The sequence below is a fragment of the Sinohyriopsis cumingii genome, chromosome 14 (genome assembly GCF_028554795.1).
Source record: "Sinohyriopsis cumingii isolate HCF-2022 chromosome 14, ASM2855479v2, whole genome shotgun sequence".
Taxonomy (NCBI): Eukaryota; Metazoa; Mollusca; class Bivalvia; order Unionida; family Unionidae; genus Sinohyriopsis; species Sinohyriopsis cumingii.
In genome coordinates, this window is record NC_142974.1 from 86,335,336 (window position 1) to 86,350,417 (window position 15,082).

General features: G+C 32.9%; 1 protein-coding gene across 1 annotated transcript; it reads left to right on the top strand.

Annotated features, from left to right (window-relative positions):
- The first annotated feature begins 810 nt into the window (after nt 1-810).
- Nucleotides 811-14,821, top strand: LOC149784307 (carbonic anhydrase 14-like). Its single transcript, XM_089932975.1, has 8 exons — nt 811-895; nt 6,192-6,227; nt 7,108-7,281; nt 7,781-7,929; nt 12,091-12,183; nt 12,688-12,745; nt 14,346-14,500; nt 14,684-14,821. Exons 1-8 carry the CDS (start codon nt 811-813, stop codon nt 14,819-14,821), a joined length of 888 nt encoding a protein of 295 aa, XP_089789101.1.
- Nucleotides 14,822-15,082: the final 261 nt, after the last annotated feature.

The following is a 15,082-nucleotide window of genomic DNA, read 5'->3' on the forward strand; positions in this document are numbered from 1 at the left end:
ACAGAGATTTGATGATCCATTATTTTTAATTAGTTGAATTATTGTGTCTAAAACGCAATGCAAACGGGGATGTGCTTCTGCTATATAACACCATACACTGGAATCATAATGAATATATAGACAGCGTGTCTCGTGCAGTCAAACGTAGAACAAATCTATTTGAGATACATATCAGTGCAAATTCGACATTTTCCACGAGCAAAAGTAATGCAGCTGTCCACTCCTTCCTTCTAACCATTCACATCTTCTGTTGACATAAAAATTAAAAATGTTTTTAGAACCCGGATCTGCGTAGATATGTACTCCTATATATTAATATCACATGATAAAAAACGCACACTGTAAACTGCTGTCATTATGACATAGAGATAATTAGGTAAGGCATCTTAATTATATGTTGGGGAAAGGTTTTTATTTTTTTACATCGTGTCAGCTGTAAAAAAAATATCCACCTGAAACGATTGCTGACTATTTTGTGTATGAATATAGCTTACAAAATAATACAATGCACGGGCATATTCTCTAAAATTAATACCCAATCAAAGAAGACGTATTTGTGCTCTTTTTTCTTCATTTTATATGTATTTTTATCGATATCAAAATGTAATGTTTTTGGCGGGTCATAATTCTTGAATTTGGAAAGGGATGCTATTCTTTTCGCGTTTTATTGTACGGTTAATACCGTTAATCAAATCCACTGGAATTGATACCCCGGTGGAATATATTTCATTATTAATATATTTACCAGTGCATCTTTAAAACAGAACGCCAATATAAGTCACATAGAACCAAGAAGGCAACGTTTCCAGCATGAAGGCTCCGCTCTGCATAAAGATGTTGTATTTAGTTACAATGATATTCCCTGCATACCTGCATGCAGCAGATGGAGATGATGGTAAGTTTACGCAATGTTCAAAGCTGCATCTATTCCTATATGAATCTGCATCTAATAATGACTTTGTTAATACTATTATTATTATTATTATTATTATTATTGTTATTATTATTATTATTTGCAAGCTGTTTTAAAATCATATAAAAACGATAGCTGCTGTGTCATTATTATAATTTTTCAATCGTCTCTTCACATAATTGAGCCGTCATTATTAGACTTCGTTAATTGTCCCTTCACCTGACTGATCCATACTTTTGATGTTAGTTGTATCTTACTTTTAAACATTTGGAAGCTGTAATTTGCATTTTTTATGAGTACATTGAATTATACTGTTCCCTGTAATGGATATCCAAATATATGAAAAAACCTATATAAATATGAGTTCCTCATTATTAGGACAGTGTAAGTCGTGCTGAAGGCAATACGGATCTTGAAACTGTGCTTAATCACTTTTGAAATACCGCAGACATTTGATCCGTCGACGTGTACGTAGCATGATGACCAAAATAAAGCATTTCTATCAAATATAAAGTTTACTTCTCAAAAATGATTGCAATGATGTACTCTTATAATTTTTAAAAAATCCTGCGACATAATTTTTTCTTGTAAAAATAAATCTTATTTTATAATATGTTGATGATTCAGTAACCTTTGTCTCGAATTAAGTACACTTATTTCTAAGGATTATTCATATTCAAATCTGTGGAATACTACCATTTTAAAGCTACTAAATGCATTAGATTTTTGTCATAATAAATTGTTAAATGTCCATTCACTCTTGTGACAACGTGATTGTCATTTATTGTTATTTCAAATGTAAAAAGTATTTTCATTTCATAAAACTGTTAAAGCATTCACATGTGAAAGAATGCAAATATTGAATTCCAATCTTTATATATATATATATATATATATATATATATATATATATATATATATATATATATATATATATATATATATATATATATTAATATATAAATATATATATACACACACACACTCAGTCTTCATGAAAGAAAACGCTTGTGTAACAATGTCTACTTAATGGACTTGTATTTATTCTATTAAACAGGATCCAAATTTAGAGGACTACCTGCAACGTCAATCTCGAAACGTATGCATACCAACAAATATGTTTAGACCTTCGGATAATAGTTTCTTATTGTAATTAATCTATACGACCATATGCCACTCGAGGGGGAGGATTTAAATATTTTTGAGCACAGTGATATTGCAGATGAATACCTTTATTGTTTATGTATGATCTTTTTTTTAGATGAAAGAAAATACTTTCTTACGCCATTCTGTCATTGTACACGTAATATGAAACCAAATTCCAAGGAGATCTATATAATAAGTCGAAATTTATAACTTTCATAAGGACTATTACATTATGCATTGAATTATAGCATTTCGATTTCATAACACATTACCAATGCTTTTTTGCTTCAAGTACATTTGTACACTACGACTACTGTTCTTAAACACTAATGATCAAAACAAAATGGTATTGTTTACATTGTACAAATTTGTGTCAAATCCACATGCAAGCATTGCCACCAATATCCCATTTTCCCCAGTTTATCCATTAGTTGTCTTTTTCGTGTATATTTGTAGGAATACGAGCTCTTCTTTTATTTCACCATATCCATTATAATGACACATTTAAATTAAATACACAGTTCAGGTGTTTTCTTGTGTGTAGCATGATGGATTTACTTAATTAATGATTTGTTTCGTTCTGTTCAAATAGCATTTCTCCCTATGATGTGAAGGTCTCGGGTTTATACCATGTCAGGTTCCTCTGGAACGGTACAGACCACAAAATGATCATACCATTTTAAAAATACAAACAGACCTCTTTCATAATCCAATTATTAGGTTTGTATTGTATGATGGACAAAACTTGTTTAATAGCAGTAAACAACTGCAGTGAAATTCAGTAGAACCACTAATATACAATTAAACGCAAGGGAAATTCATATATGAGAAAAATTACATAATGTCTTATTTCTTATAGCTAATGCTGTTAAGGAAATATAACACGAAATTCTATTATAACTTTAATTGTATCCCTGCCGAACAAACTCTTATAAATGGTTTTCGACCTTTGAGTTTATAGACGGTTTAGAGACTATTACGTTTATTTTCTGACGAAACCTAAAAATAAACATTCATAATATTAATAAAACTTATTATGAAACAATATTAAACGCTGTCGTATTTAGATTAATTTGATTTACGCGAATACTGAATATGGTACAATGTAATAGTAATATTGAATATGACACAATGTAATATTGAATATGATAGAATGTAATATTGAATAAGATACAATGTAATATTGAATATGACATAATGTAATATTGAATATGATACAATATAATATTGAATATGATACAGACTAATGTTTCTTCTTATACAGAATGTATGATGTCTTAAAGATCACAGACGACCTGCATATTATAATCAGGATGAATATATATCGTTAATATCCATCAGCACAATCGGACAATTATGAATAAGAAACATTGTTGACAGGATGCCAAGCTATTTGTTTGCATGGCTGACGTCATTATATGGAAGTGAATACCGAACTCCTCATGAACAGCAATTCCGTAACAACCTTTTAACTTTTAATGCAGTTCAGATTCTGTATGAAACACATGCATTTTGCAAAATGTCTATATGTGGCGTTTGCACGCATTGGGGTGGGGTTCATCCAATATATATTACTTAAATTATGGTGAAAGTTCCACCCTGGCTCGTGAGGTTAGAAAGTTAAATTAGTGACGAGGTAGATTTACAGCTCTGAGCCCCCAGTCAGCAATGCCGACGGCTAAATTATAGAGAACACGAAGATGAAATTCAATCAATAACAATTTAATAAATTCGATAATTTAAAATCGATAAACTTTTAATCACCCGTCTTTCCCTCGACCAAGTGATAGCCTAATTCATCCCGTGATTTACAGTGTGAGTTCGATTTTCCCCCGTCCTTGCGTCTACTCATCTCGTTCTTTCCGACTAATTCCTTCCTTCCTTCCGTTCCTCCAACACCTCCTTCGACTCCGTTTCCCTCTCGACTATCTCCTTCTCCAATTTCGCTTCCAAATTCCTCTTCCTTCCTTCTCTCCCCTTTTCCTCCTAGACTTAAACTTCTCCTGACTTCTCTCCTTTCTTCTCCTTTCCTCCGTCTCTCTATCTGAGACTACGGGACCAAACTGTAACTGGTCTGTCCCTCAAAGCTTCCTTATTTGAAGCTGTCAGTACTTATAATTTCCTGTTCTAAGACTTTCCCGCCAATAACTAATGGCTATTCGGAGTTACGCTCCTCCTCTGGGTAACTTCTCTTAGCGAACTAATTCTTGCCGGAAGACGCGGAGATTTCATTCTACCCAAATCATGGTCTCACCCCTATCACGATTCTGATTGGGTGCGTTGAGACCCTCTCCAATTGTCTTAGCGGCCAGTTCAACCTGGCTGGCTGTCTGCAGGGAAAAAGTTAAGACACTCCCACTTCTTCAGACAACTTCTTTTGATCTGGACAAAAGTTTCCACATCTAGGTGATAACCGGTTATCTGGCGTCCTCGCAGCTCCTAGATCTGGCTGTCCACTTCTAGCCACGGCAATCTTACGTAATGGATTAGTGCTAGCCTTCGGTAATGTTTAACATCAAATAATGGCTTTTCAAAATTACCTTGATTATACATGTTTCAAACTGGGGCTACTCTGGGTCGGGGTAAACGTGACACTATATATGCACTAAATATTGCTATTAAACTTATATGCTGAACCCTTATATGAAGCATTGTTAAGTTTACGAAACATTGCATGTTCAACATTAAATGCCATGTTGCGCAAGCAATAAAATGTAGTTAACCTCTTATTCTGTTTTTACAGCCGTCTTTTCGAAGAACGACCGGTCTTAAAAAGTAAAAGCCTAAAAGACAAAATACATAACGTTTACACTCTGAGAAATTTCCATATGGTCTAACCAATAAGAAACAGCTTGACAAGGAAGAGGTCTATACGAAAGAAGCTTAAAATTTTTGAATGTGATAACATCGCGTACTTATAAACATATTCAATGAAAAAAGTGTATGTATTGGAAATATTAAAATATAGAGTGAATTCAAACTCAAATAAAATGTTTCCAGAAAATTAAAAAAAATATAATATAACAGAGAAATACAGATGCAAAGAATGAATAGTGAAGCTTAAAATACCAGAGATGTAACGTCATTATGCAAATCACGTAATTAATCTCTGATTTAAAATGGATTGCATGACCAAATTTGAGAGAATATCAAAATATAATTGCACTTGAATGAGGAAAAGTAGGTAAAATTTGTACAGCATTAGCTTATTCCACAAAGTATATGTAAGCATTATTCGCCATACTACGGAGTTTAGCGCTAAAGTTTACGTTGGAAATGACACCAATATTTACGAAAAAAAATTAAATATTTGTCAGTGAAAGATTATTTCAACAGATCATAATTTGACATTGTACACTAACATACGTAACTAAACATGGTACTACATGAACGGCAACATCTGCTTCTGGGTTTTCTCTAATGCATATTTTACAGAAAGATGAACCAGAGATCATTTCGGTAGCAAATGCCACCATTGTTTTTTTTTATATAAATCCTTATATTCAAATTATAATGTAATTTATTGTGTTTCAAATAATCCTTAATATTGCAGTGCTAAAGTTATTAAATAATAACATAAACGCCCATATAATTGATTATTCAGATAAGTTCAATACAACTGCAAGAACAGCTAAACCAACTGAAACTGTTTCCATACTTGTCTCTAGGAAAAATATAATTGTCCATAATAGTGTGTCCTTCTTTCGTACACCTATATAGTCCATGATAAAATATGTTTAATATGTTCAAATGTTGTCAGACGTTTCTGTTTTATTGCATCGGGTGGAATATCCGCTTGTTTCACTCCGTCGACAACTCTACCAACGAAGTGCATCGCAGATGCAGCATGACAAGTCTTTTCCCTTTCATACAATGGTCGCACACTTGGTGCTTTCTCACTCAGTAATCACTCCGACTTAGTCATATCAATATTTTGAGCATACTTAACATGTTATGTTTAAAGTACTAAAGTGTTCTAGCATTTGCATTTGCCTTATGTGATATATGGGAATTGTTCATACGATATGTAGGTAATTCTGAGTGGTTCTTTGAACACCATTCTAAAGGCATTTGTGTCGATGACAGTACTACATATGCGAATCTTACACAGTTTCTTTTAACTATATTTCAGTTCATGCTAATGAATGGACATACGAGGGAACAAGCGGTAAGTAATGCTATGTTTGTTCCTGTATTTATCGTTGTATATTACCTGAATGCATTAAGCATAATGAAATCATTATCTTACCACTATCTTATGTAGTTGTTTCTTTTCTTTCCTTTATTTTATAGCATTATAGTTTCCTTTGTAATGAAAACTACGATTGTATTAATCTAAACAACCACTTAATATATATTATTTTTTTAAAAACTTATTTAATGATTACATATAAAATATTATCAATTCTCTAAATGAAACACACGGTTAACTTGTATGTTATCTGGGTCAGTTGATGTTCCTTTGTTAATATAATCTTGTAAGAGCATCATAGCAAAACATACCCAGTTTGCAATTTATATCTAAACACTGCAATGTGTCACCATGGAAATTTTCTGCTAGCAAGCATATGAACTCAAGCACTAAATTGTTTGTTTAAATTCTAACGTTCTTGTATATTTTGAAGCTAATCAGTATCAAAGTATTAACAAAAATTGTAAGCTCGGTGAGTGTCAGTCACAGCAATGTATTGTCACTAACAATTCATACATGTATCATATATAATGCATCTTCGTTTAATGTCTATCAAGTACAAAACAAAGATAATTTGCTGTTATTGCCCAATGCCATTGTATTGAATTGTAGGTGTTGGCTGATCGAATCTGAGTTTCCGCTTTTGTCACATAATATATGGATTGCCATTGCACTGATAAAACGATTTCATACTGAGCACAATAAACACCTGGTTCTAGTCCTTGTCAATACTTGCCAATCACATGAAGTATAGGTTTTACACAGCGATGTCTTTCCTCCATTACAAATGTCATGTACATTAAAATAACACTTATTAACGGATACATGACGCAAATCTTTTATTAATCGCATTAAGGACCAAGCCACTGGCATGTTCACTTTCCTCACTGTGGTGGATTACGCCAATCACCTGTCAGCATCCGAACGAATGAGGCCATCTTGTCTAGAAACTGGCTGGTTCCGTTTCGAATGAGAGGTTATGAATCCCGTGACGACGTGCAAATGCATCTATATGTTAATGAGCATACTGGTAAGTCTATATTCGTCATATCTTATTTGTTATTTGCTATTACTTGCTCAATCACGACCATATGCACACTATAATCTAGTCGCAATTTTAATTGGATTCTAATGTTTGGCAGCAATATACCGAAATGAAACAGTTTCATAAGTATTGTCCAAATAATCAATTTAATATAAGTCCGAAACTTATCGAAGTAAATCGAATCATAAGAGTTATCGTGTTCATGTTGTCATGCAGATTAAGTCTGGGAAATCGACATGTAAAGATTTCCGTTTCATAATCATACTATAAATAAAGTCATGATAATAACTAAAAGGTAAAAAAGAAACATGTTAAGAGCATACAAGTAATTAGACGTGTTAGAGACATGTTTCAAGAAAGACTCATCCATCAACATTAATTACTTATAATTATCGTGAACAAACATAATTTCAGGAAACATATATTAACAACAGCATTATTTTATTTTGGTCCATTTCTTATAATCTTTAAATGTTCATTGCAGTCCAGATTAACCTTCAGGGTAAACCCATTTCTATTACTGGGGGAGGTCTCAATGGTCTTTACATAGCCAAGCAAATCCATTTCCACTGGGGAAAGTCTGACGAACATGGCTCTGAGCATAACATCGACGGAACATATTTCCCTATGGAAGTAAATAAATAAGACTTTTATTCATATTTACAGAATAAAATATACATGAAATTCATTGCTCCGACTGCAATATTTTTGTGTGACACTTGCGTTATCTCACTTATTCTAAATATACAAGTAATCTTCAACACTTTCCTTTGTATATAGTCGCAGTTACTGTCGTATAATGTGCCTTCTAATCAGAATTTATGTTATTCGTTTGAATTTGTATAATAAATGTTAACGTAAACACCTCCAAGGACAACGATTTCCCCAATGTAAGGTGGTTACATATGTTTTAGTAATTAAGTGCTCATATATAAGTCTTTTTTTGGCGATAAGAATCATTCTGTACTAATTAAAGTCAAAACGACACAACCCGTCTACCATATCAGATGTTAGTCTTAGCTTTTGCTTGCTAACCCCCTTTGGTGTTATGTCAGTTGGTGTTTGTTTATGATTTAGATTGATCTATTACGGTCTTTATATACTCTTCAATGCAGTTTGAAATATGCAATTTATGTTGTAATATTTTGCGTTTCATCCATTCCCTTCGCTAATTTATGACACTGTATGTTCTTTAACATGTCCCCCATCAAAAAGTCCACCATTCCTCCACTTGAAACATTACTGTTCATTGGTACGGATGCACCACAATATAGCTTAATGAAAAAGAGACAATATACATAAATGTAACAACTACGAGCTACAAAAAAGTCAAGTTGCACATAAATTTAATGTAACACCCACTACCAACTTCGTGCTATTTATTGTTCGTAGTAATGCATCACGTTCCTCCTGTTCTTAAAATTGAATATTCAACATATTCTTTCCATTTTATCAGCACTTATCGTTTGCAGACAATTTTGTTTATAATGTCCTCAATCTTCAACATTCTTGTACAGAGAAAACTCCTGCTCGTCAATAATCTTTTGGTATGCTCTGCCTCTGTGCCTCCCAATATCACAGGGTCTACTAAAGTTCCTCCTCTGTTTGTAAAACTCCTTTTCTCTGAAATTAAGAAAACAACCGTTACTTAAAATAGACTTATGTTTTAAGATTCTAATTGTATCATCTAAATTATATTTAGGCGTTGAATATACAATTTGTTACAAGACAACCATATATGGACTGTTCTGGTGGTTTAAGTAGTTAAAGCGTCCGCCTATGGTACAGGGGTTCGCGGGTTCGAACCTTGGCCGAGTCATACCAATGACTTTATAAAAATGGTCCTAGCAGCTGCCTCGCGTGGCGCTCGGCATTAAGAGGTTAATATTAGATCTCTTCCGCCTGGTGATATGATAATGTGACTGGGTGAGATATGTTGCTACATGTCTGCGGCATGATGCCCAGAGCTACACATCAACTGTAAACTGTCACACCGCTGACTTACTACCAATATGACTGTATAATTGTTAATATTAAGTTAACATTCCAAATCAGACACACATGTAAATATTGCATTCAATAATGTTGACGTGTTGCTAGACTTCCTGGTTTAACTAGAGGCATAGATCTTTGATAAGACCTTTTAGTATTACTCAATTATTTCGCATAATATTGACTCGCTTTCAGGTTCCATTTTTAGTAACATACTTCAACATTCGAATTTTAAAAGTTAGAACTTTTCGCTTCAGATTATTTTTGTCTGAGTATCTGGAAAGATATATATCTTCTTTCTAGAATTATTCCTTGATCGGTTTTATTAAATCCCTTTTCTCCATCAAACTATTTTGTCTGATTTTTGACCATTACATATATCCCTAAACGCGTGTGCTATTCCGTTTCAGGATTGTTTCTTTTTCAATCCAGCCTTATCTTGGAGAAATTTAGAACTGTCAAGACATATCTATATGCATGAACATTTCATATGCTTCCAATCAAATATATCTGGACATCGACGTACCTAACAGAAATCCTTCCATATTTCAAACAGTGTTGCATTGCTAGAGTAATATGTGAGTGCCTTATATTTCAAACAAACTTTCAGTTGAGAATCAGTTAGATCAGTAATTCGTTCTTGGGATATAATCAGAAAGGAAATTATATATCTGGGCTTATTGTTTACAGAATGTGATATAGGTCAGATGTTTGTATATGTACTGCATACAAATATGTTCTCCAAGCCATTGTCAAAGATTGTAACCTCTTACTTTTGAAACGGGTTTTCCATTGTCATTTAAATCTGAAATCCTGTGAAAAACAACATGTAACAATACAAATCAAGTTTCAGTATCTGAAAAATTGAGTGTAATTCTGATTTTCCCTCTTGATAATATAAATGTGAGTATTACCATCAAATGAGCCTAACCTTCTCAGTGTTTGGTCTGTATATGCATTCAAAAATACGTTCGTCTGAACATTATTCAGTTTACAAATACTCTCCCGAACGTAATAAATTAGTATGCCTGTAATATAAATTTTTCTCGCGATTCTTCACAACTGAAATATTTGCACCTCTTTTGAACACTGACTTGAATGGGTAAAATGAACACCCATGCTCAATTGAACATTTGGTACTATTATAGTCATAGGAACTTGCAAATTCTGCACAAACATTATATTGTGGGTTGTTCAGTACAAAGATGTTGCATTTGGATTCCTAGAACACTTTGGTGGTTTTTGCTGTTGTGTGGAGTTATATATGCTCTACATGTTGGCATCACTTATTTATTTAGATAAATGTAAAGACACTTGTTTAGAACACCTAAGAGTCTGTCCGCTTCTTCCAAGCTTCCCTCTCTTCACAAATATATATATGTAATGTATGATTGTAAGAAATTAATTGAACAGCAATAGTTAAGACTTCGAGTTATATTTGTCTTCATCGTCTTTCTTCTTCAACTTTGATAAAGTATAAGCGCCAGAACTTTTCTTTCCTTTATATCATTACCAACATTCATGACCTGCTTCACGTTTGTTTTATATAATCCTTCAATATCTGCTGACATTGAGAAAAATATAGTTATAAAAACAAAGTGTGTACTTTCTTTTATGTTTCTCTATTATTCCAAGTCTCAGAGTTCCTGAATCATTTTGATTTAAGCAGTTTTTACTGTTCTATATTCTGATTAATGATCCTAGTCCGCCTTTATAGATGTAATCGTGCTTTTGTCACCAAACCTTACTATGTAAGTCCACTATGTTTATATTATCTTCCTCAAAAATCATTATTGTTCTGCCTTTGGGAAAGAGTATTACTGACAGCTCTCAGACTCTTTTCAAGGTGTTCACAATACCTTTGAAATTGTCGTCTAACATTTTAATATATGCATCAATCAGGATCTTGTAAGTTTAATGTATTGTTGTTATATGTAGATTTCTTTATTATATCCACGTTATTTTATTTTGCGGATACATCAACCATTTTATTATGCTGATCGATTGTAACATTTTCCGTTATGTTTTCTACAGATCTTATATTTTGCTAAGTTGTAAGAGTATTTTTTATAGTAATAAAGCGGTTGATAAAGTAATTAAATTCTTTGCAAAGTCATTTTCTCTTTCTTATATTGTATCCACGTAAATTCATTTTTTGTATTATTTCTCATGGCATGAGTTGCAAAACTAATTGTCTAACTGGTTTACAGGACTGTATACAGCATGTAAATATGAAGCGGATGATTTTTTTTTAAAATTGTTCATGGCTTATATTTTCAGGTTTACAAATAAACAACAAAATGCGTTCCGCATAGATATCCACCGTGACAACTTGATATATTGCTTTTGCCATGATTGAAAAAAAGACCTGAAACTTAGACTATATTTGGTATAAATGATTTTTTTCTCGCCGTTTTAAACCAGATTGATATTTATCTTGCATATGTGTAACTCAGGTTGAGCGATAGAAGATGTAAAGTCAACGAATTATGAAGAGATTACGATCTTTGATGAGATGAGGCATTGTCAGACTGGGTCCATGATTTTAAATGAATATTATATACCCACATATGACGGCACATTTAGAACGAAAGATGGCAAAGTATGTGACGTTAGCTCTAGTTTTGTGTATATTGCAGTTTTATTATTGAAAATGCTGATACATAGGTTATGCGCGTGACTTGGAGTTATTTCAAATTTGTTTAATGATTTTACTTTGATAGAAAGACAACAGCATGATTTAATTATTTGAACAAGACTTTTCTGTACTGACTGAACGAATGTTGGGACTTTCTGTTTCAGATGCATATTGTACATTATAATTCGAAGTACAAGAACTTTATCGAAGCTTTGGATAAAGAAGGTGGTCTAGCGGTGCTCGCCTTTATGTTCAAGGTAGGGTGTCTTCTTCCTATGTATCATCGTCATTTTCGTCTTCCTTTTGACTGATGATTGTGATCATTAATTCTAGCTTTAATACTATGACCGTCAACATAGCTTCCTTTTAATATATTTAGCTACATCCAATAAGTTGTCTCGTTATTCTTTCTTTACACAAGGATCTTACTTTTTATTTTTCGACTGTGCTTGTATAATGTTTTCTACCTCTGCATCCGTTGCAAATGACCTATTTTATTTTCATTATATCAGTCCTTCATGCTACCTATTAAATGTATGTATTATTTTGATGGATAGTGCTCTTCGTTTGCTTTAAGTATTCACAGGACAGCTGTCTCTTGATATTAGTGTGGTCGATTTATATGAATTTAATTAAATTTGTCTTACAGTCATTAAAAATCAAAGGTCAAGAACTGTGGCAAATGCAAGAACAGGTAAGCAAGTTGTTTGATATCAAATTGTTAATAATGCATATCAACAAATATTATTTGTGCATTTCAGGTTGGAGAACACAATGATCATTTAGATCAAGTCATCAAACATTTATCGGAAACAACAGGTAGGTATTATGTTTACGAAAATAAAGTATGTATGATGTTCAATGTATATCGAATCTTATAAATGTAATACTAGACCTACACGCATAAAATACACGTCAGCAAATCAAGGGAAGGACATTTCACTTGGGAATGGAACATGATGGAAAGTCAAATGCGCACCCAAATACAGATAACACTATCACATATAAACCAATGTCCTTTAAACCAAGACTCCCAGTCACGCACTTTATTATATGTAAGCAAATAATCCGGAAACACTAGTGTACACCTTTAGATGCATTATTGAGCTCGACGTCATTCTTTACTTCTTTTTGTGTAAGTCATTTTTACTTATTATCCTGTCATGTTGCAAATGTACAATTGTATAAAAGTAAGTGTTAAAAGTAGTTGACTATTATGTGAGACTGGGTAAGGGGTTGTTTATTTTGAATAATGTATTATTTGCAGAGAACAGGATTTCACAAACAAAATACGTTTCCACCCATTTTAACATGTGTTTAAGTACAATCGTCATTTCTAATCTGGAATCAACATATAAATTATAATTGGCAAACACTTACTTTGTCATACAAACACACAGTCGTACATACAACATGGTTAGGTTATGTTATTTATAATACCAATCATTTTACTCTATACAAACACACAAAGACTGAGACAAAGTGATTGTTGTTTTGGTATTTGTTCAGACAGCCAGTGTTGTCTTAACAGAAAACACATAATCACGAAAAGTCATTCTCTTCGTTGTCTCTCTAACAGTAATTGGTAAGAAACAAAAATATCGGATGTTGCTAGAAATAGAAAATTAAAGTCACGCGAATGTTTGATTATTATTCCATACAAAAAAACACGTGCACTTGAAAATGGACGATAGTTTTATTATTCTGTATAGAAATATCATACATTTTTTTATTAACGCACGCACAAATACACATACCTCGGGGGTTATGGTTCAAATGTGTTTTATGCAAAAGAAAGAACCAAACATACAAAAGCTTATGATTTATAATATTTTGTATTATAACTTTTATTTTTAATACAATTTTAGAACCAAAGGGACACGGTGTGTTATATCATGATATTCCTTGCATGACAATCTTCTGCTTTTCATACAAACACACAATTGTATACACAAAATGGGGTTATAATATGATAATTGTTTCATAACAATTGCTTCTGTGTAGTATTAATACATCATTTCAAATAAAAACGGGAGGTAGTTTATAATACCTTTTCAATAACAGGCATGTTTTTATACAAATGCACAATTACACGTTCGAACTAGTTGTGTTGATTCACCGACCAGGTCTCAGCTTTGCTGTTCTTTAGGAGAGTAATTGTTTAATTTTAGTAATGAGAATATTAAATGACCTGGAGGGCTTATGACTGGTCTCAATCAGGGTACTCACATAACCCGGGATTATTGCTTTATTAGTCCATTGCCCCTCATCCATCTTCTACTCATTATTTTCATACAGCTTTCATAATTGAGATAATTGTATGCGTCAAGTAAGCTGGTTGAAACTTACGACCAAAAATGATATTCACTAATAAATCAATGAAATAGTGCATGTACAGTAAAAGGTTAATTTTTTACAGAGCAAACAAAACTGCAGAAGTTTAACTTACGTGAGTTCCTACCCGAAAATCTGAATGGATATTACAGGTACTATGGCAGCCTAACCACTCCCCCTTGTTACGAGAGTGTCATATGGTCCATATTCTACGAAACGATCGAAATTTCTAAACACCAGGTACACTATCAAACGAAACCTAAGGAAAAGCTAAAGTTTTCTATTTGTTGTGCTTGTTGTTTTTGTTATTGTTGCTTTGCTCTTCTGCTTTGTGTCCTTTTTAAAATTGTTCTCACTAAATACGATGCTTTGGTTTTAAATACACATGTTTACTTATGAAATATTTGCATATGAATTGTTCAGGAACATTTCTCCTCTGTGTCAATCGTCGCAGTTTTTATAAATAATGTCCAGTACCTAAGGCAAAAGGCATATGATGGGGCGTCATCACACAAATACAATATTAATGATGGATGGATGTGTATATGGGTGGATGTGTGATGAATTGATGTATGGATTGACGGTGTGCGTGTATGTGTGTGCATGCATGCATATACGTATGCATGTGTGCTTATACATATAAGTGTGTGGAAGTATGAAATTTATGTCCAGTAGTTGAATTATGGGATAAAAATTATATGAAAACTAACTGCGTAAGAACGTTATCAAAATTGTTTCGCTCAGCTTGCAAGTTACATCTATAATATGATGATATGTTGATTTGACGATCATTCTCATTAATTTTGCAATATGTTTCCTTAC